The sequence below is a fragment of the Diabrotica undecimpunctata genome, chromosome 1, assembly GCF_040954645.1.
Source record: "Diabrotica undecimpunctata isolate CICGRU chromosome 1, icDiaUnde3, whole genome shotgun sequence".
NCBI classification, from domain to species: Eukaryota; Metazoa; Arthropoda; class Insecta; order Coleoptera; family Chrysomelidae; genus Diabrotica; species Diabrotica undecimpunctata.
The window spans coordinates 113,411,464-113,433,646 of record NC_092803.1 but is presented as its reverse complement, the minus strand read 5'-3'; the positions used below and the strand labels follow the sequence as shown (position 1 = coordinate 113,433,646).

The 22,183-nt window shown below is 31.7% G+C and overlaps 1 protein-coding gene and 1 long non-coding RNA gene across 2 annotated transcripts in view; both read left to right on the top strand.

Annotated features, from left to right (window-relative positions):
- The window catches only part of Nup154 (nuclear pore complex protein Nup154), a 54,484-nt gene extending 47,299 nt beyond the window's left edge, over positions 1–7,185 (top strand). Inside the window, exons 15-16 of the mRNA XM_072547067.1 lie at positions 1,427–1,555; positions 6,976–7,185. Of these exons, the coding sequence (XP_072403168.1) occupies positions 1,427–1,555; positions 6,976–7,102 (256 nt within the window). The 3' untranslated portion in view covers positions 7,103–7,185. The remainder of the gene's footprint in view (positions 1–1,426; positions 1,556–6,975) is intronic.
- A 9,345-nt stretch (positions 7,186–16,530) lies between these two features.
- Positions 16,531–21,222, top strand: LOC140452734 (uncharacterized). Its single transcript, XR_011952225.1, has 3 exons — positions 16,531–19,619; positions 20,018–20,237; positions 20,910–21,222. It is a non-coding gene; the product is annotated as an uncharacterized lncRNA (long non-coding RNA).
- The last annotated feature ends 961 nt before the right edge of the window (positions 21,223–22,183 follow it).

Here is a 22,183-nt window from a genome sequence, read left to right as displayed (position 1 = left end):
TTTTGCCAGGCCTGGATCTGGTAGGGAAATAAGCCGGCCATGTTATGAGTTGAAAATTTCGAGAATGGTATCATATTGTAGTTAAGTGTTTAACAATAAATACGAGCAGTTCTAATTAATATAAACTATTAATTTAAAGTTTGCAGTACAATATTCTCTTATCAACGCACTAAAACTAACAACAGCGCTCCTTAAATACCGAAATTTTTATTTACTAGAATAATCTGGATAGTTCACCTCTATTCTTGCCTGTATGGACGCCTCGCTGCTCTGAACTGCTCTGTAAGCCGGTCGATCCATTTTGAAAATTCTAGAACATGCATCATCCTTCTAAGAGATGCAACCGTTGTACGGTATACGTCCAAATTAGCTAACTCGTTACACTGCTCCCCTCTTAGATCTGAGCGTCTCGATCACCAACTCTATATGTAGGCCCAGGATGGCGGAATCTACAGGACTCTCCAGCTCTGCATAAACCCCTCAAGAAGAAATAACAGTCTAGTGTCTTTGAAGGGCACGACCTCTTCGGGTTATTGCAGCACATATTAATTCATATTCGTACGCCGGTTTCTCGGAAGTTCACTTCAAGCGTGCTTCTCACAATCTTCCAATCCAGATTTTCTAGTACATGACCTAATTTTCGTATAGTCAAATGTTTGATGTCATAATTGCACATGATTGTCTTCAAATTAGTTAGAGTATGCCTTATATCCTCATTTATATTATTTTGTATACGACTTCCTGGTCACCATATACAGCAAAGATCAAGGACCATCTTCTAATTTCACTACTCTTACAACTTTAGGCTGCTGCTTTTTTAAGTCTTCCAAGCGATCAAACTTCTTATTGAATACGGACGGTATTTTTTTAGTCATCTCCAGGTCTTGGGCAACAGTGGGCTAGAGGGTCGTTTTCCGTAACACTAATAGATCCTGCTGAACTTCTGTGGTCACTCCGAACCTAACACTCTTTCTTTCATGTTGAATGGTTCATACTTCTGTTTCATTTGAGCCAGCATAAGGTGCAAGACGATTTGTGTGAACCACTTTTGGTTTGCATTTAGGCAACTTCTTAATCCTGTATATTACATCATTTATTCTCTTTTTAATTTAACCGGACCTTCTCATTGTCTTTGCAGTTTAGGAGACAAGCCTTGACGACATTGTGGATTATAAAACCAGACAAGATCACCTAATTCAACGCATCGAGAGTCATATTGATTCCATGAATCCATACATCACGTCATTCGGGGCGGTGGCTAAACTGCTAATAAGCGATATAAGTACCTATAGTATATGTAATTGCATAGCCTATTTTAATTACATTTTTTTTTTCGACAGCTCTATAGTATTATTAGAAAACTACTGCTAACAATAGTCTTTAAGCGCAGTAATTAATATATTAAAATATTATTTTCATATTTCAGTTTGAATACCATATCTGGAAACGACCATTTCTGGCAATTGGAAGAAAATGAATTTCATCTTTCTGAAGCTACAGCTACTCTAATCAGCTGTTTCATTAGTAACCAAGATTCGTATAGCAGTATAGAAAAGTAAGAGTAATATATTGTTTAATGGTACTACTTCAATTGAGTTTAGCAACCACTTTTAAAAATCGCTAATCTTCTTTTTGTTATCCTAAATTCGTTTCGTCTTAGGTTTTGGCGTCTAGATTACTAGTCGGTTTTAAAATATAATTTTCTAACGAGAAAAGTATTTTCCTATAATAAATTGGAAACATAAAATTAAATTCACATAATTTAATATTGTATGTTTCATATACTTTTTATATACTTACTTAACGTTTAGACATGCATAGATTTTAAAATATTGTCAGGATTTTTGAGATGCATTCCCGAAACAACTGTATTTGAAGATAGTTGGTTAATACTACACATACTGTTATGTAGAATAAAATCGAAACAGTATTAATCTTTCGTTAGTAATTATATTGTAAACCAAGAGGGAAACTATGAAGAATTTAAATATTATGTTTATATGGTGATATGCCAGAATTGTTTGTAATGAAAATTACATTTTTAAATAACGAAGTTTCGATTTTCATTCCGAAATCGTTTTCAAAAAGATATTTAAAAGATTGTGCGAAAAGTGTAACCATCAAGCTGTTGGTTATACTTTTGTATTTGTATAATGGTTTATTTATGTTTAACTTATTTGTATTTAATTATTAAGTTCAAAGTGCGATTAAAATATTCGTCATTATGGTTCTTTAAACTGAAGAAAAAGAAAAGGTATCTGGCGTATAGAGCATTATTTCTGGTCATTTGCGCTACATAAAAGTGTTCTCAATCTCTTACAGAAAATGTAGCCAGTTTCGGTCATTATCACTTTTGATTAATAGTAACTATACTATAATGGTACAAAACTAAGACACAATATTGACCTATGTATAGCTTTTAAAGTAAACGGAAGAATTGTTAATAACAACCGATATGCCGCCGATATGGTATTAAGTATCGTAAGCGAACAAGAACTGCAAAATATGCTGAACAAGGTACTGAGAGAGCGTGAAGAACATAGCCTTAAAATTAATGGAAAGAAAACAAAAACAATGGTAATCACGAAAAAGAATACACCAAACATAGACATATTAGTAAATGACAAACTATTGAACAGGTTGAAAAGTTTAAATATCTGGGCTGCTGAATACATGAGACCTTGGACTCAGAGCAGGAATTAAAGTGTAAAATAGAACATGCCAGGCAAGCATTTCTAAAAATGAAACAGTTTTTCACCAACCGAGATTAACTTTCTAACTCTACGATACTATAATTGAGAATCAAAATTGTAGGCAGTAAATTCTTATAAGTAATAGTGACGTTTCAGCGCTATTATGGGTCCTTCAATGGCGTACGAAAAATTTCATAAGAAGTTAGAGAAAGCTACTTGTATTGTAAAATTACCTGTATATAATATGTATCACGTTAATGTAGGAATATGATTATTATTGATATAAATAATAATAGTATATAATAAATAATTTTAGGTTAGTAGCTAATAGTTAAACCTCCCTAAAACTGCGATCATCGATGAAAGCCAGCAACTCAGGGATTCAGTTGGTTTGCTATCGAAGAAAACGGGACATGACTCCCATAAACAAATTATAAATATTTTACATTTTTTACAGTAGTTTTTTCGACAGCGAAGGCAGGACGTCGTAAAATTTTATTATATCTTTCGGTCTGAGATACACATCTGAAATCGGTCTAATTATTGCATTATATTATCGAACCAGTGAACACGTATTTTAGTATTGTGAGCAATATGGAAGGCGAGAGCAGTCAAAATAAACAATACCCAAATTTGGCAGAAAAAACTATTGTATACAAAGTGTATTGTGGACTCCGAGAAAGGTATAAAAGTGTGGTGGTCAACGATGTAATTACTCTCTGTAGTGATTTGACTAAAATGTACTGTATACTAAAGATAACTGTATAGTGTTCTAAAAAGGTTTAAACAAAGTGAAGGCAAATCAGATAATGTATCTTTTAAAAACATTGAAATCATAGGTAGAAAACGCATCCAGCTTGAAGATGACACCAAATGTGCTATTCGGAGGAAATTCCACGCTCGGAACGAAATCTCGTTATTAAAGAAAGTTGAAGTCAATATGGGTTATGGCTTATTAAGAGCTATATTGGCAATATCATTTTAAAATCGTCTGCTTTAAAATATATAAGTCTGAATTGTCAATATAAATGAGTCAGATAAAATTAAATTATTAGAAGAATTTTTCACCAAATAACAAAAATCAAAATTTGTTTAATTTATTAATGTTTGTATATTGAGAACGATTTCCGAAGGGAAATCAATAAACTTATTTTAAACTTAAATTGTGGCTTATTCCCAATAAAATAGAAATTGCTTTAAGATGCTACAAGAAAATAGCTTCAGAACAAAAATTCGATAGAATTTTATTAGGTTGGCCGTGAAAAAATACATAATAATCTAGACTGATCCTTATTTTTTTAATATTTAATAAGAGATTAAAATACCTTAGCTGTACGTAAAAACAGTAAAGTGGCATTTAATATACAAATAAAATTAAATGTAAAACAAAATATTCACTTAACAAAAATAACAGCGAAAATCAAAAGAGACACTAGTCAGTACATTTCTGTTTAACCTCATATATTCATTTCTAATTCTCTCATTTATATCTTCTTTACTTGTATCTGGTTATAAGCTTTATTCAGCTTATATTTTATTTAGCCCAAAAAATAAAATCTACCTTTTTTAACTCTGGAGATCATGGAGGCCACCTTCTCGCTCCTTTCCTTCCATATACATATTCTCTTACGTAAGTATGTCCAACTGTACAGCTTAACATACTTTCGGCAATTCGTTGTACAAGAAATTTAGATACATTTTTCCATTTACGTGATCCTCGAAAAAGAAGGGCCCTATGACATAATTTCCAGGAATTCCAGCCAAACATTTAATGATCATTATTGATCATGACTGTGGGTGAAAATGTGGTGTAAATTAGAAGTTGAGAAATAGTGGAAATTATAGTTTATAATACCATTCATGTGGAAAGTAGCATTATCTCCCAATAAAGTGTCCAGTCCGTTGAAACTATTCTAGTAATCTTTGAAAATTTCTCTTCTAGATGGTCGTCTATCTGGGAGTTACTGATGATGAATTCTTGTTGCTAATAGCACATTTTTGTTATACCCTCCCTTAGAGCATTAAAACTTATAGACACGCCTTGTACCGAATAGTTGAAGCAAACACCTTCTGCGCAAGTGACGTCACAATATGGCAACAACTAGTTTCTAGTTTCCTCTAGAATTTCTACTGGAGTCTTTATGGTAGTAGATTCACTCGTTGTTATATTTATATTTTCACTTTTGGAGCCTGTTGTTTTGTCTAAGACAGTTTTTTTTTACTGAAAATTTTCCTAGTTTTAACTTGCTTAATTAAACGGTTTGGAAAATCGAAAATGCTGGGTACAGCATCTTTTTTGGAGCAAATTTTAGAACTATTTGGTGGTTTAAAATTTCACAGCGCACCCCAAAAATTATATAAGACTCTCATATGTGTCTATTTTAAAAACTTTGGATGCTAAATTTCTGGTAGGTTTTTCAAGTTTAATTTATGAATTTTTTTTACCCATTAAATAATATATCTGTCCCCTTTTTGTGTCGCTGCATACAATTAAATGCACTGAAAGATAATATGATAATTAAAAAAAAAATAATCTATTGAAAAAGTTTTAAATTGGAACACTTTACGTTTGCAAATACCTATAAGCACTTCTAGTTTCTAACGTATTCTCTACCATAAACTGACGTCACGAATAGCTGCGCAAAGCAATTTATGTTTGCTTCAGTCTTCGAAACGGGAGCTATAGCATACGGCGTGTCTATAAGCTTTAATGGTCTAAGTACCCTCCTGACACAAAAACTAATCAATTGGTTTCCTCCTTAAAAAAATTCATGTTGGTAAAAGTAACAAAGCAAGAGGAAGTATAAAAATATTCTAATTTTAAACTTTTAAGCAAGTTTAGTGTCAAAGTCATAGCTAACTAGTTATAATATTTTGTTTTTATTAATATTTTACACACCAACAATCTTAACTACTAAGGAATTTTGATATATCATCTAATATTAACAAATGAAGGATCAGTTTAGATTACTATGTATTTTTTTTTTTTTTTCGAAAAATTATTTTTGATTTAATATTTTCACGGCCAAGCTGATAAAATTTGTCAAAAAAAACAGTATATACGTTTGTTCCATCCTGTAAATATGGAAGTCCTGTAAATATGAAAATGTTTTTAAAGTATGGTCCTATCTATGCTGCAAGGTTTACATAAATTATTTTTTTCGTATCTGTTACGACCAATGAGTAAATGGACTTTCTCGCACTAATGCCGCATCCTATATGTCCAAAAGATATTTTCCGTTTTTTAATAAATTCTAAAAGTTAACCGTCACTATTCGTACGTTTAAAACTTCTTCATTTCTAACATGGTCAGTCCATGGAATTTTTGGAATGCGGCGTAATATCCACATCTTCAAGTTTTCTAGGCGTTGTAAACGAGTTAATTGTCAACGTCCAGGCTTGCATGCCATGTAGTAGACTGTATATATAGCATACAACAATAATGACCGACAAAAATAATTATTTACAGAACGCAATACATATTGTGATTATGTTCTTGAGATCAATTTAAATAAAACCATATTCATGATTGTCACTAAATTTAACACTATCACTAAATCTAAAGTTAAAAACATCTATCAGGTACAGGATAGGCTTATATACATAATATCAGGTATAGGATTTGCCTCTGGGGGGGGTTTTGGTTGGTCACCGAAATTTCTCTTATGATGTTACCTTCGTTTTGAGTCCTTAAAATGTGTAACAGTGTCGGAATAGGGCCCGGGGGGGAGGTTTAACCCCCAAAACCCCTGGGTGCGCCACTGATCAGGTAAAAACTTGCCATTGGAAATATTAGGATTGAAAGAGTTTATACTTATTAAACTTCACAAACAAACTAGAGAACGTGAATAAAAGGAATCACGACACATATTGAAAGGACAAAAAGTTGAATACTTAGAACATATAATCAGAAAAATACTTAATATTATAACTCATTATGCAAGATAAATTCGATATTAGAGCGACTGTCAACAAAAGATGAAATCTAAAGAAGAGAAGGAAGATCCTTTTGTCCCCTGATTATTGGATCACTGTTGAGATACCTGTCTGTCATAAGCGATATTACTGATATAACCATAATGAAAAAGAGATTAACCATAACGTCCATAACCTAAAGTCAAGATCGAAACTTTGACTTTACGTTGGCAAATAAGCCAAAGATGATCAATGCAAGTTGCGCCAACGATTTCCCGGCTGTTTCTATAATTTCGGTACTATTTATTTTAACTGCTTTTTTTTATCTTATTATATCAATAAACTGACATAAATTTATATTTTTTAGGAGAAAATACACATCCTTATCTCAGGACACCGTTGTTGCATTACTGTCTAATTTATACAGCAAACCTAATACAGAAGCGATAGTTAATAAGTTACGAAATATTCAGGCCAGGTTAGCCAGAATTTAAGATAAGCATTATGTGTTGCCATTTTTAACGTTTTTACTTTTTACTTTATTACTTTTAAGATAATAAATAAGGTTATATTATTACGTTTTATTTAAATATTCTTTATGTATTACCATTTTCTATTTCATCATTTATTTTTTTCCTAAACTGAACTTATAAATATGCAGATTCTCAATAGTTTTAAAAATAAGGAGCGTCAATATTAACTTGTACCAAAGTTACATTTTCGACAAAAGATTTTACTCGAAAGTTTGAAGAATTGTCATCACCGGAAGTAAATACGGTTAAGCAATAGAAAGCATTTCATAACCATATACTATGCTCGATTTGGAAATGCACGAAAGCAGTTTTAATGGCAGCAGAATACAACGGTCTTTCTGCAGGACATTTTAAAACTTGACAAATTATAAATATCGATACATTCTTGTCTCAGTTTTGTACAAGAGTTTTTAAAAATAATATGACCACCCAAACGAGAAAGCATAAAGGGTTTAAAGCAGATTTGCACATCTCAATGGAGGACAACATGAGTTTACTTTATGCTAAGGAAACAGAAAAATGTCAATTTGTATATACAATTATTACATTGGTACCTAAATGTGTTTATGATTCAGGATTGTTGGCTTCAGAGCCAATGTCCATTCGACATCTAATCATTATGGGATTATTTTATATTTTGTATGGGGTCTTGTTAACGGTATTGTATCTGCTACGAAAACAGGTGACCAAATTTCAATATTAAAACGGAAAACTGAGACTTTGACATCATTTTGACAGTTTAAATTTTTTCGGATACGCAGTTTTATAGAAATTTTATGCACGTTGTAAAATATTCATTCAAACGTATTAAAAAAAATTTGCTTTTATATCTCTCACAATCGATCAAAAAAAAGTCAAGTCCTATCCAATATGTGCAGAGGGAAGAGGCTAGAGCAAATACAAATGATAACTCCGATAGAAATCAGAGGGAACTAGCTAGAACAAAGTCCTCAGTAGTAAGCGCTAATAGACATACAGGGTGTCCAGAAACTCTCCTGACAAACGAAGACCGGAGATTCCTCAGATAATTTTAAGACAATTGAACCAATTCACCTAGTCTGAAGAACTATCTCTTTGAAAATGGCTGCTTGCAATTAGTTTTTGTTTAATACCTCCAGACGGCTTCTATTTAGAAAAATGAAAACCGGTACGATTATTTATCCACCAGAGTTGAATCGATTCCGTTAATTGCTAATTTATAGTACCGGTCATAGGCGTCCGTTTTGGGTAGGTCAATGGTTATTTTAAGGCATAAATTTTTTGTTTTTTCCTTTTCAGCATTTGTGATACTGGAATATTTTTAGGTATTCTAGTAGTAAAAGGTACTCGCATTTTAAGTCGGTAGAATGCACCGTTATCTAGAATAATCGATTTGAAAATTTTTCGTTTTTTCATCATTGAAGGTTAAAATCATATTTTTTGCATTACTTGACTTTGAAATTTCAACAAAAGTGTAAACTACGTTTTTCATTGTTAAATTGTTGTCAGTTCGTGAAGTTTCTCTTTTAGATTTTAATTTGTGACGTTCATACACAACAATTTTAATTCAAGAAAAATTGTTTTTACTAATGAGGAATACTCTGATATGCATTTAGTTTAGTGCATAACGCTCGAGCAGTAACGTAGATACGTTGAAAAATTTCCCGATTAAGAGAAACAAGTTCAATGTTTCCAAAAAAATTATGAAACATAGCGACCTGATGATATAACAGCAGCACATGAAGATGATTTATTAATGAAAGTTGAGGAAAATTTCGAAATTAGCTTTCGTAGAATATCTGCCATGTATCCCACAATTTCAAAATCTTACGCAGGAAATATCGTACACAACAAAAATATATATCCTTTTCATTTAACAAAGAAACAAGCACTTCTACAAGGAAATTTTCCTGCTCGTGAAGAAGTCGCTATATGGTTACAAAATCAGAAAAATTAAAATCAAGATTTTTCAGATACATTTTTTCTCATTTTCATTACTCGTTTAAATGGTGCTCATTATTTACATTTTCTGCAAAATGTTTTACGTGATTTTTTAAATGATGTGCCTTTAAATATTCAGCAAAACTTATGGTTTCTACATGACGGCTGTTCGGCCAACTTTATCAGGAATTTACGAGAATTTCTTGATAATAACTACGACAGCCACTGGATTGGAAGAGGCGGTCCAGTTGCTTGGCCAGCAAGGTCGCGGGATTTGAATCCTTGCGATTATTGTATTTGAGAATATATAAAAGAGACTAACGCTCATCACATTAAGCATTTTTTGTTACTATCTTTGATACTTGTTCTTTTGTGTAACTGGTAGTTTTATTCCATCGTAATAAACACTTTTTTAACTAAAATTTTATTTCAAATTGATTTTTTGCATCTTTTCCCAAAGTTTTTTTACGAATTGTGTGCAGCATTTATTAAAACAAAAGGTAATTTATAAAATTGATTAAGATACCTATTAATTTAACTTTTATGACGAATAAACGAAAAATTTTCAAATCGATTTTTCTAGAAAATGGTATATCCTACAGACTTAAAGTAAGAGTAACAGTACCTTTTAGTACTAGAATACCTAAAAATTTAATAATCTAGTATCACAAATGCTTAAAAATTAAAGACAAAAAAAAGTTAAGTATGCGTTCAAATAACTGTTGACCTACCCAAAACGGATGCCTATGAATGGTACTAGAAATTCGCAATTAATGAATCGTACCAGTTTTCGTTTTTCCAAATAGAAAAATTCTGAAGGTATTCGAAAAGAAATACTTACAAGTCTGGATTACTGGATTAAGTCGTCTTAAAATCAGTAGAGGAATTTCTGGTTTTCGTTTGTCAGGAGACTGACTGACTGACTAACTCTTAGGAAACAACAAGTAAAAAAGCGACTGCTTGACAGTGATTCTGATGATGAGAAGTAGATGAGCAAATGGATTTGCAAGACTCTAATGGTGGAGAAGACTTTTTCGGAGATGATAATGGTATTTTGAAATAGAAGAACTTCATCGACAACCAATTTCTGATGAATATATGCTAGTTAAATTTGCCAAAAAAAACATGTAGCTTATTATGCAGGTAAAGTTCTTCGTCGTGTGGGTGAAAATGATTTTGAGGTATCTATTTTCAGGTAAGTACAAAACCTGATGAGAGATTTCTTATGCCTGGTGTTCCGGATATAGCGTTGGTGCTTAAAAAGGATATTGCAATGATTTTACCACCTCCTGTAATACAAGCAATGACAAATAGGCAAAAGTGCTTGTTAAAATTCGAAATAAACTCTAACTGAATGTGAAATAGAACTAGTAAAACAACTTTTTTTCAAAAATGATTCTTTATTTATCAAAATAATCTTTAGCGACGATACAATCATTCCAACTCTTTTTTAATTTTTCGATGCCGCCCTTGGCTTCAAGATAGACTTCAGTTTCGGTGATTACTTCCTTATCGAAGCCATATCTTTTGCCACTAAGCATTTTTTTTAGATCGGGAAAAGTTGGTAGTCGCTGGGGACCAGATCTGGACCATGCGGAGTGTGCAGAAGGAATTCAAAGCTCAATTCGTGTATTTTTACCACCGTTTTCATCGACTTATGATACGGTGCATTATCTCGATGTATCAAGAAATGAGTCCTTTTCTTTGTAATTTCGGTCTTCAAACGCTCCAATAAACCAATGTTATTACGTTAGGAATGTCCTACGATTAATTTTCGCAAGAGGCTCCTGGTTCGAAAAAATACAAAATTAAATTTCTATTACAAAAAATTACTTTTGTATTAAAATACGCAAATGTGATTTAAAGTTTTATATAATTCAGTTTCTTTCGGTGGTACAAATTCGACTCAACTAACTCTATCTACGCAATAATTGTATATATTCTTATAATATGATATTCGATACTCCTACATTCTCAGACGAAACAGTCATTAAATTTTAATTGCCTTCATCAGCCCGAAAGACGATACGCTGATTATGGGATTTTTAAAATAAACGTTAAGTATTTACTCGACATTCTCCCACCTTGAGAAATTTGACATAATTTCTCAAAAAGATGTTACGAAAATGTCATGAAAATATCACTTAAATCGTAAAGGAGTTTTGACCACCCGGCCACAACGCGTATATCTTTCATTTAAGTCGAGTGCTCTGCTTTTTATCACCCCGCACTTTTTTCACATGGTTCTTCCTCAAACTGGAGTCGACCAATTTTCTCTTGAGGTAACCTCTCTGACCGTCTGACTGCCACAGGGTAGAGTATTACCTTGGACATTCTCGCCAGTAGTAACTGTATCGACGACCTCCACCGGGTAAAGCCTTTGTAATGGTCTCAGAAGTTGCCTTTGTGCAGTCGCAAGACGAACCAACCTTACCTGGTCATCCCTACCAGGTATAAGTTCAATAACTTTTCCTAAAGGCCACTGAAGACGCTTGATGTTGGCATTGCCGACTAAAACGACATCCCCGATAGACACTTTAGATACCTTCTGCTTCTTCGTTCCTGCTTTGAGTTGAGCCAGATATTCAGCACGAAATATTTTTCGCAAATGATTTATTAACTCTTGTAAACGCCGTATTTTGCGTGTAAGAGAATTCTGCTCTAGCAAATCACATTCCAGCAACTCGTAACTGACTTGTTCCTTTAAAAACATACTTGGGGTTAACGCAATTAACTCAGTAGGGTCGTCCGAAAGATACGTTAACGGACGCGAGTTGACTATACTCTCACAATCACACAATAATGCAGTATTTAAAATACTGTCAAATGCCAAATAAAAATTTGTTTACATTGTGAGTGACCATTTTATAACCTAATCCTCTTGTCTATAAATATTTGAATGATATGCTTTTTATCTTTATGCTGACAAACCTTCTTTCTGTTTGCACACATATTGCGTAAAATTGTTGCAAGATCATAAAAAACGAAAATATTAAAAGCTGGTCCTCATTAAATAAATCTATATTTTCAGAGTTACCAGACATCCTCTTTTAATCAAATTAGACAAAGATTGTTCCACAAAATTTATTTTGAGAAAAAAATAATTAACAGCACAAGTGACAGTGACACAAAACATTAAACTATTCGTAGCACAAAACACCTTGTTTACCCTTAATTGTGAATCTGTTGATGCTTTCAGTTTCCGTTCTCGTTCCCGTTTCCGGTCAATTGTGCAGCCGCCTTTTCTTGATTTTCTAATTGAAATCGCGTTGTGTATTTTGAAATATGGAAGAACTTTTAATTGAGAGATGATTGAGAGTGTCAGAGAGAATACTCATTTTTGTATGATGCGTCGGACTCAAGTTAACATGTTAATAAGAAAAAGGACAATGTATGGGTACAAATTTCCGAAAAATTTGAGCAATGGACAGGTACGTACATTATCTTTTTTAACCATCAATTCGTTTTTTTTTTAACATGATGCATATTCGTTAAAATTGTGTAGTTTATGTCTTTTAAAAACTTTTATTTTACGATAGATTTTAAAATATTTCATAGATGACATCATGCATTTCTAAAATAAAGTTAAAACAACACAAACATTTCTCATATATATATTTTATTAATAAAAATACATTATCGTCTTCCAATATATACACGTTCAAGTTGCCAAGGTACACTTCCATTTGGAGACACAAAATAGTCAGTGAAAGCTTCTACTAAAAAGGGTGTTCGCCCGCCAATATGAAGAAGGTCACGAAGAATACAAAAGTCTTCTTTCTCTAGTCTTCTGGTTGCCAGGAACATTTATCGTTTCTCAAAAAATTGTGCGGCCCTACTGTTGTTAATATGATTTTATCAATATTTCTAGGAAGTATGTTGTATTTTGTAGAATACCATTTAAACTTTTTGGTAAGCAATCCAAACGCATGTTCAACTACTCTTCGTGCACAAGAGTGTCTGTAGTCTACACTTTATATGCTTCATTATTGGCAATTTCGTTTGAAGGGTAAGGTCTCATAATATTATCTTTTAAAGGAAACGCCGCATCCGCTACAATAACGAATGGTTATACTGTATTAGTATTCGGCAAAGACTTACTAGGAGGAAAATGTAATTCATTAGCATATAATTTTTTTCCAAGAGATGACGAATTGAATATCCCACCATCACTGTTCCTACCATAGGCCCCTACATCAACCGTGACAAATCGATATGTTGCATTCACTAATGCCTCCAAGAGTGACCCACTTCTTGGAGGTTTCTCTATGACCACATGCTGACCATCTAATGCTCCGCAACAATTTGGGTAATTCCACATTTCATGAAAATCGCGTTCAATCTTTTCCCAGTGCTCTTTGCTTAGATTAGGTAAAACAACAGTTTGTAAGTTCTCTAAAGTTTCATAAACAATGGTACGACCTGTTGTATATCCAAGTCTGTAGCTAAATGATAATGTGGTGAATATGAGTTAACGTGACCAATAAATCTAAAACAAAAAAAGAACTTTAATTTTATTAATAAGTACTGTTGCAATACCCTTTCTACATACACAAAACTTGTATAATATCACCATAATAGTTTATAAAAGCGTTGGGTGTAAGCAATCTTTTTTTTTTGCAGCTGATGACTGTAGGAGGAAATGGATATCCCTTCGAGACATCGAGCTTCAGAAAAGCATACCGAAAACGGAGAACTACAAGTGGACAAGCGGCTAAACAAATCCGGCCATGGAAATTCGAAACAGTCATGTCATTTATAATTCCGCTTATTGCAGAAAGAAATCAAATTTCTAATTTGACACGTGACCCCGAAAATAGCAATGCCTCCTTTACTGATGCTGAAGTTGACAATCAAGAAAAACACAGCGAACCTATAGATTTTAACATAATCACAGATGATAACACTGCACATTAAGCAACTACCGTAGCAAGCTAGAAACCTAAAGATTCTGCAGTAAAGAATGTTGCTGTGCCATTACACTCTCCTCATCCAGTCGCACAAATTCTGCAATATTATCTATAGGCAAGTAAAAACAAAACAGAAAGCACTGCAATTGAAAATAGTGATGCGTTATGTTCTTTTTTAAAGCAATGGAACAAACGGTCAGAACATTTTCCTTACCACTGCAGATAGAAATAAAAGGAATATTTTCAAGTCTTGTTACTAAATATGAGTTAAGAAACTACAATTTACAAAATGAAACATCAACACCTTCGTGTTCGTCCAACAGACCTGCCTCAAGTGCCTCACATATTACACATTCTGCGATACCTCCACATTATCATTATCAGCAACCATATACCGTCTGTAGCAACGAATATCCACCACCTTTAAGTTCTTTCAACACCCAATAGCCCTCCAATTCACCTAGTGAATCTGGATCAGATCAGGTTCATAACAGGGATGAGCCTTGGAACGATATATTACAAACATTTTATATAAAAAACTTGGGCGTAAATAAATATTGTTTAAGTTTATGTTTCGTCCACACAATAAATAATAAAAAAGTTTTTTTATTTGTTCACTATATTTACTTCAGCGTCAGTGCAAGGCGTTCCTCCCAGCTGACAGGTTCTCTAAATGGAGTATATTTCTTCGAAAACGGTAGCATGTTAAGCAACTAATAAAATTTGGTTTGAGACATTCGAAAATATTTGAAAAATGTTGCATCATCTTTTAACAAATCCGAGAAAAGATGATGAAACGCCATATTCTCTTCTTTTTTTAAATATTTCGTGCACCCAAAACCGATGTTTCCGTCGTAATTTTGCATTTTCGTCCTTTTCAATCTCAGCACAAATTGCACTTACTATAACCTCTTCTTCCGACGAGCTCTCCATGGCAAATGATTTTCTATTATTATATTATTTATCTATGGCAAGGCCGTTACAAATGGGTTTTTGGACGTGCCGGCCTGTCCTGTGCCGAGCCGGGCGTTCATAGTCACAAATCAGATCAGTGGTCTGTGTTCATAATGGGTTTCTTGCTTAAGTTAGCTACAAAAGAAACTTCAGTAAATTACAAATTTATGTTTGCGGTGGTATTACCATAGAATAACCGTTCGGTTGTTCTCTGGTATTACTATGTCCTTATTGTGTATATTATGTGTTTTATGCCTCAAATATGCTTTGAAACAGTACATTTTTATTATATTATTTTATGGAATCTGATATTTTTTATTTTTTTTTATTACATAAAACACGAACGAATGAATATTTGTTTCTTTCGATATTCATTGCAGTTAGTTATTAGAAAAAAATTGTAATTTCCATTTGGTAGATTAGCGGATAAATTTGGCATTAGTATTACATTAGCTGGTCTTTCGACGCTAACATTTGTTCAGTTAGCTAATAACAATCTTAACCCATGATGATTAAGAAGATAAGATATTGCGCATAAGTCGTGACGTAATTGGAGATCTGCACGTTTGTAATGTCAGTTTTTTGTATGTGTCAATAAATAATCTTTAATAAATACTTTGCAGATATCCTTTTGTGTACGATTATTGCAATTATTAAACCTTTATTTAATATTATTATTTTGCTAATCGAATAATTTCATCACAGAATGCATAAAAATCCCATTTAACTTTAACAAGAATTCAAATTCTGCTCTCCAATGACGGCATGCGCGAACACGACCGATTTTGTGCTACGGGAAGATCCTATCTTGTTATTCATAGTATCATTAAGCGTCTATATTCTTTGGTATCATGTTAAAACCTACAAAACACTATTAGTTGCCAAATTGCAAGATAATAACAAAGCAAAAATATATATTTAAATCATTAGAGCAGAATTGAACTTGTTATTCACTTTCTAACTTTAGTATCTGTATTATATTATTTTTCTAGTTATTTTATCATTTTATGTTTTCCATGTGAAATTATAATCGCAAGCTCTTTCGCGATTTATTAAAACGACATGGCAACACAGCCAAATACAAAAATTTCCTTCATTTGTAGCTAACTTATCCGGAACGTTCTCTATACTTTAACCCTAATTTTTTTCCACAAAAAAAAATGTGGCGAGCACATAAAAAGGTTGAGTTTAACGAAAGTACAAGCCATATTCTTTATCGATGGTACAAGCTGATCATAGTACATAAAGAAATATATAAATACTATGAACCTGATTTAGTCATTTAGTCGCAAATGTCAAACATGGAACAAAAATTTTCATTTTGGCAGTGTTGGCATGTTGTTATAATGTATAATATTATGCTTCAAATATAAAGAGAGAAAGCCTTTTAAAAGTACATTTTGATATTATATAATGAATTCTGCAATTGTTTAATTTACATAAAACAAGAACGAATAAATATTTGTTTCTTTCAAGATTAATTGCAGTTGATTATTAGAAATGTTTTTTGGAAATTTCCCTTTGATAGATTATCTGATAGACTTGGCAATCCTCAAACCACCAGTTGCCAGATTGCAACAGATGTTGACCAAACCAAATGTTAATTTTAAGACCATCTGATTCTGACCATTCCTTTGTAATTCTCCTTTTCCTTTATCATTTTGGAATGTACCTGCGCTGTAATTCTTTCTACATACCAAAGAATATAGAGTCTATATTCTTTGTACATACTGTAAAATTCATGTTACTTGCATAGTACATAATCTGATTACAGTGATTACTTGCTTGAAGTTGTGTATTGTGTTTGTTCTCTTTATTTTCTCAGTAATTTTAAATGTTACATTTATTATTAAATGAGACGGGAAGAACATTATTTAATTTAAATTTAGTGTGATTTTATTGTTTATTTATTAAATTTTAGTGTGATGTGCAGTGCGCCATTGGATAAAAAACAGCATTTTGTGCAATTTATGCAATATAAGAAGACTTTAATTAAACGCAGTGGCCGGCTAGATGAATATATGTGCAACTGCAAGCAATGTTGGGAAACCACTGCCATACGCGAGACCAAAAGATCGAAATCCTCTTAGCCTATTCAGCCTATTTGGGACGAAATTAGGCAAAATTTCGAAGAAAGATGGAATGCAAGAGATGTCTATAGGCACTGCAAAGAAAATCGCCGCAACGTGTGGGATGCAGAATTGCACCCTGAACATCTGAATCCTCAACTCACTGCTCAACCCTATGCTCCGTAACTGATGATGAAAATGCCGACAATGGAGATTGGGAATTTCCAAACTTGGATGATTTCGAGGTAAGTTTATCCAAACAATTATACCACAAGATTTCTGAAGGTGACGCAATAAATTATAAGGGATGATTGTTGTATTTTACAACGGTGGACATGGACAGACTACATAGCTGAAGAATTCTATAAAATTAGTGAGTCTCGGTGTGCATTTTTATTTTAAAACGCTAAGGTTTACAACGATGAAAATGCTGCTCATCATTTAATAATAAGAGGTACATGCAAGAACAAAAAATGTAATCCATTCTATGGATTTTTAGATTCTAAACCGAATAATTTTCGTGCAATCTTACATGTTATATGCAGGGACACAGTATTTCATGTAAACCATGAAGATGTAAGAAGACCTACCAGAAAGGCCAAGCGCGTAAGAATTGGTCAAGAAGCTGCTGCTCTTGGACTGAATAATTGGCTGAAAAGTGAACTGCAAACATTGCATACTCATCGTGTACCTCCAAACATGCCTTCCACACCTGTAATTTGTAAATATGTCAATGAGTTTAGAGATAAGAGACATAACATTGAAAAAGAGGACAAAAATAATGTTATCCAATTGATTGAAAACCTGAGATGCAGCCATAAATACAATAACTTTATTCGAGACATAAAGAAAGATAAATTAACTAACTGATGACCAGACTATGATATTGCTCAAGTTGGGTTAAAAAATTGGATTAGATGGAGCTCCAAAGCCAGATGAAGTAACCTGCGATTATTCTAGAGCTTTAATCAATGCAATCTCGTTGGCCTTTAATGAGCAAAATAACAAAACATACATCAAAATACTTTTTTTGAACGCATCTGGCGATACAACAATGAGAATGCATCTAGCACTTGCAACTTACGTTAGATTAGATGTTAGCCATTTCATCAAAATGATCGTCAACTGGTTCTCTATGAAAGCAGTACAAAACAAAAAATAAGACAATTTGGTGTGCTCTGCATATCCTTGTTAATCAATGCACAGACATTAATGGATTTTAAAATAATATTAAAAATGCTATGTTCGGTATGTTTAAATCAATACAGTAACTCAATTTTACGGAACGGGAAGAGTGTTAACGAGATTAGGCATGGATTAGAGTAAATGATCAGTGATCACTCTTTTACTAGTACTGACCATGGTACTGACACATCATTGAGCGAGTCACAAGACGTTAAAATAAACGATGTCACGTTTTTGAACTATGAAATGAGCACTGCCAGTAAATCATGGATAAACAGCATCCAAAAATCAGCTGTAGAAATAGATGAGAAAGGTGCGGAGGCCAATGGATTTTACAATAAAAATTCATAGACAACTTTTTTAAATCAGTTGCAGTAGAATTCCCTCTGTGGTACCAGGTAAACAAGGACATACAACAACTAGTCATATAGAAGCATATTTCAATGACAAATAAAATCGAGTTTTATCAAATTATAAACATCTAATAAGAGTTGAAAAATTTTTTAAAATTGATTTTCAAGTTTATTAAGCGGGATCAGTTATTTTAAATAATCATTTGTTAAATGAGTTCCAAAATAAAATAAAAACTGAAATCTTGAACAAAGATCCAAGTAATGATAATTGGCAAAATAAATTGCCAGAGGATACTGATTATGACAAGCCTATAGATGAAAATTATAGACAAGGCACTAAAAGAAAAAAAAGTGGCTTCTATTTTAAAAACCATCCTAGCATTTCTTTTATTATTAATAATGTAAAAGCAAATATAAATTTGAGAAAAATTAATACTATTAAGAATGGCAACAATCTGAGAGCAGTGCTGATAAAAGACATCCACTAATACATCCAAAATACATGCCCTTTTGATTCAATCTTTTAAATTCTGGCAACAGTGGCAGTTGATCCAGCTTATTATGCTTTCTATGAAATGAGTAAATCGAAAACAGTGATATTTATTTTGAAATTCATGAAAGCTTTAATGATGGACCCAATCTATAAAGAAAGGGCAATATTACTAACATCCATCTTTACGAACAAAAAAGTATCTACTGCATATGACAACAAATGCCAGTTTTTTCCCCATCAATTAAATTTGTATGATTCAGCAGCCTCAATTTGGAGTACATGTTTTCAAGATTGTCCTAGTGGGCCTGACATATCTTTGTGTGAATTGTGATATTTATTCCACCAATATACTAACAATATGTGTCACAGATCCACAAAAATTAGGCAAACTTGGCTATGCTTCTTAAGAAATCATCTACAAGAAATGGCCACATTTTTTCAATCTTCTTGCATAATTGTCATTAAGTTTGTGGGATTAACAGGGTATATACCATCACATTATGTGGAGTTAGAGTTGAGGAAGAATTTAATTTCCTGCAGTTTAGAAGACTTCGAAAAGGCATCCACATTTGTAGCTAATAATTATCAATTCAGGTAATGAATAATGTGTTTTCTAATATATTTTTGTAATATTTAAATTTTGTAACTATTGTATAATGGAATTTAGCAATACTTATTTTAAAATTCGAACTTCTTTATGGGCCATTTAATTTCACAATTCAAAGGTGCTTTGTAGTTTTAGAAACTGTGTATAAAAAATTGAAAAAAATTAACAACCTAAAAAACTGTGTTTATTTTGAACATGTCTTTGGAACTGAAAATTTTTAATGGTCAAATAAAGCAGTTCCAATTTTGCCACTGTGTTTTATCCTATTCCACAATAAAAACAAAAATATCCAATGACAACCAAAATGTCTAAGCAAACAACTAATCAATTAATAAACAACTATTTAATATCACATATTTCACTAAAGCAATTTTGATATTTTTAGCTTGAGAGGAGTGGTAGCTTATACTCCTGGCCATTTTAAAGCTTATTGCTTTAGAAAAAATGGAAAATCGGAGCTGCAGGATGATTTGTTGGATAAACCAGTGGTGGTATCCAATAAATCAATCATAATATCTAGTGCTGCAATATATATAAGACAATATTAGTTTTAGAAAGTTAGATGATTTGCTATAAATCAGACCTTAAAAGAATGAACTTATATAGTAAGTATTGTTATATTATGTTTATATTGTTTTTGACATTATTTTATTTTACATTTTGTATCTTCCAAGAATTTATGTACTTCATTTTGTGTCTTCCGAGAACTTTATACCTAAACTCATTCTATGACTTTCTTTATTTTTTCCAATTTTCTTGATTTAACTATTATTTATTTTCAGGAATTAGAAGAATAAACTGAATCATATTGTAATATTTGTATCTTATGTATGTATCTGATGAATACAACATTTCTTGTAATTAATTAATAATAAATTTGTGTCTTCTAAGAGTTATATACTTTAACTCATTCCTTAGCATTTTTGGTTTTCTGCAGTTTCTTGTTTTAATTCTAAATTACTATATTGTTTCTTGTGATCTCTTTAATCTTATATAATATAGGTACTCATTTTCTGGAGCAATAATTATATTAATTTTAATTTCCAAAAACTATTTCCATATCTACCCAAAATGTTACAAACTTTATAAATAATAATGTAGTGTAATCCAACACTATATCAATTTTGTATGATTGTGTCATTTAGTGTCTTTGATCCAATTTTGTAATCAGATATTTTATTTTGCTCTTGTATATTTTTGTGTTTATAAGTAGGTATAGCATTAAATTTTATATGCATAATTTTGTTATTTTATTTTTATATTATTTTATGTTTTAGGGATATTAAAAATTAGACCATGGTAAAAAGGATTGCCAAGCCAAAGATGATGATGTGTATTATTTTTTTGTCTTTTATTTATATGACTTTAATTGTGATGTACTTTATTTCTATTTGATATCTTAAAAAATAGGCTTATTGGTCAAAAAATATAGTTTCCTCGCTTTCATTTTTTGTTTTTCATTTTTATATCTATTTTTCTTCTTTAAAAAAGTGTAAACATGAAATTTAATTGTAAAATGTAATGTTTAAAGTTTACTAAAGTGCTTATTGAAAATGACAAATTTTTCGAAACGTTTAAGCAAAATTTAAATAGTTTTATTTATACCAGACCGACAAATTCAAGAAATAAAGTTTCTATTGATATATATATATATATATATATATATATATATATATATATATATATATATATATATATATATATTATTTTTATTTTTTTGAATTCACGTTTGAAAAGAAAATATGTAGTCAAATTTAATTTAATTTTTAGAATTTTTATAACTATTAAGTAATATAGATAAGATGCATGAGTAATTAAAATTAAATGTATTAGTATTTAATCATTCAGTTTTGATTGTTTCATTACTCATCATAATATAAATACAAATTTGTAGAGACTTCCCACTTTTCAAATATAATACTTACTCGGTAAATTGAGCATGCGCGAGTAGTTAATGGTGCTAATCGAAATTTAAACTAAGCATCAGATTCTTAAAAAGATTCTGAAACTTATAATATTTAATATCAGGTTCATATATGGAATAATAAAATACTCACATTTTTTAAAGTATTTTTATTTAGCCTTAAAGCGCAGTAAAAAATCTAAAATAAAAATCATTCCATTCCAACGTTCCATTGATTGACCACCAATATCCCTGATTTTTCTCAAATTTTTGAAAGAGTAGATTATTCTGTAAAATCACCAGATATTTTCTTTTATTTATATGTATACCTTTTTATTTTTAATCAATTACTAATTTTATTCACAATCACATATTGCATTTTTTAAATTTATTTTAAATTAAATATTATAACAGCGGCCTCAATCAATACGTTTTACAAACATTTGGTGACTTCGAGCACAGATAGCAATATGTACTCGTACTTCAATCACCAATATCAACTGAAAACCCCTCAGTTTAGTTTTGCCCTGACTTCTCTAATGAATTCTAATTTTTCTACACAACCACGTTTAATATCCTCGTCTATTTCTTTTCACATGTTTGATACATGTCAAAATATGTTTTCAGCAATTTTTCATAAAATTCATA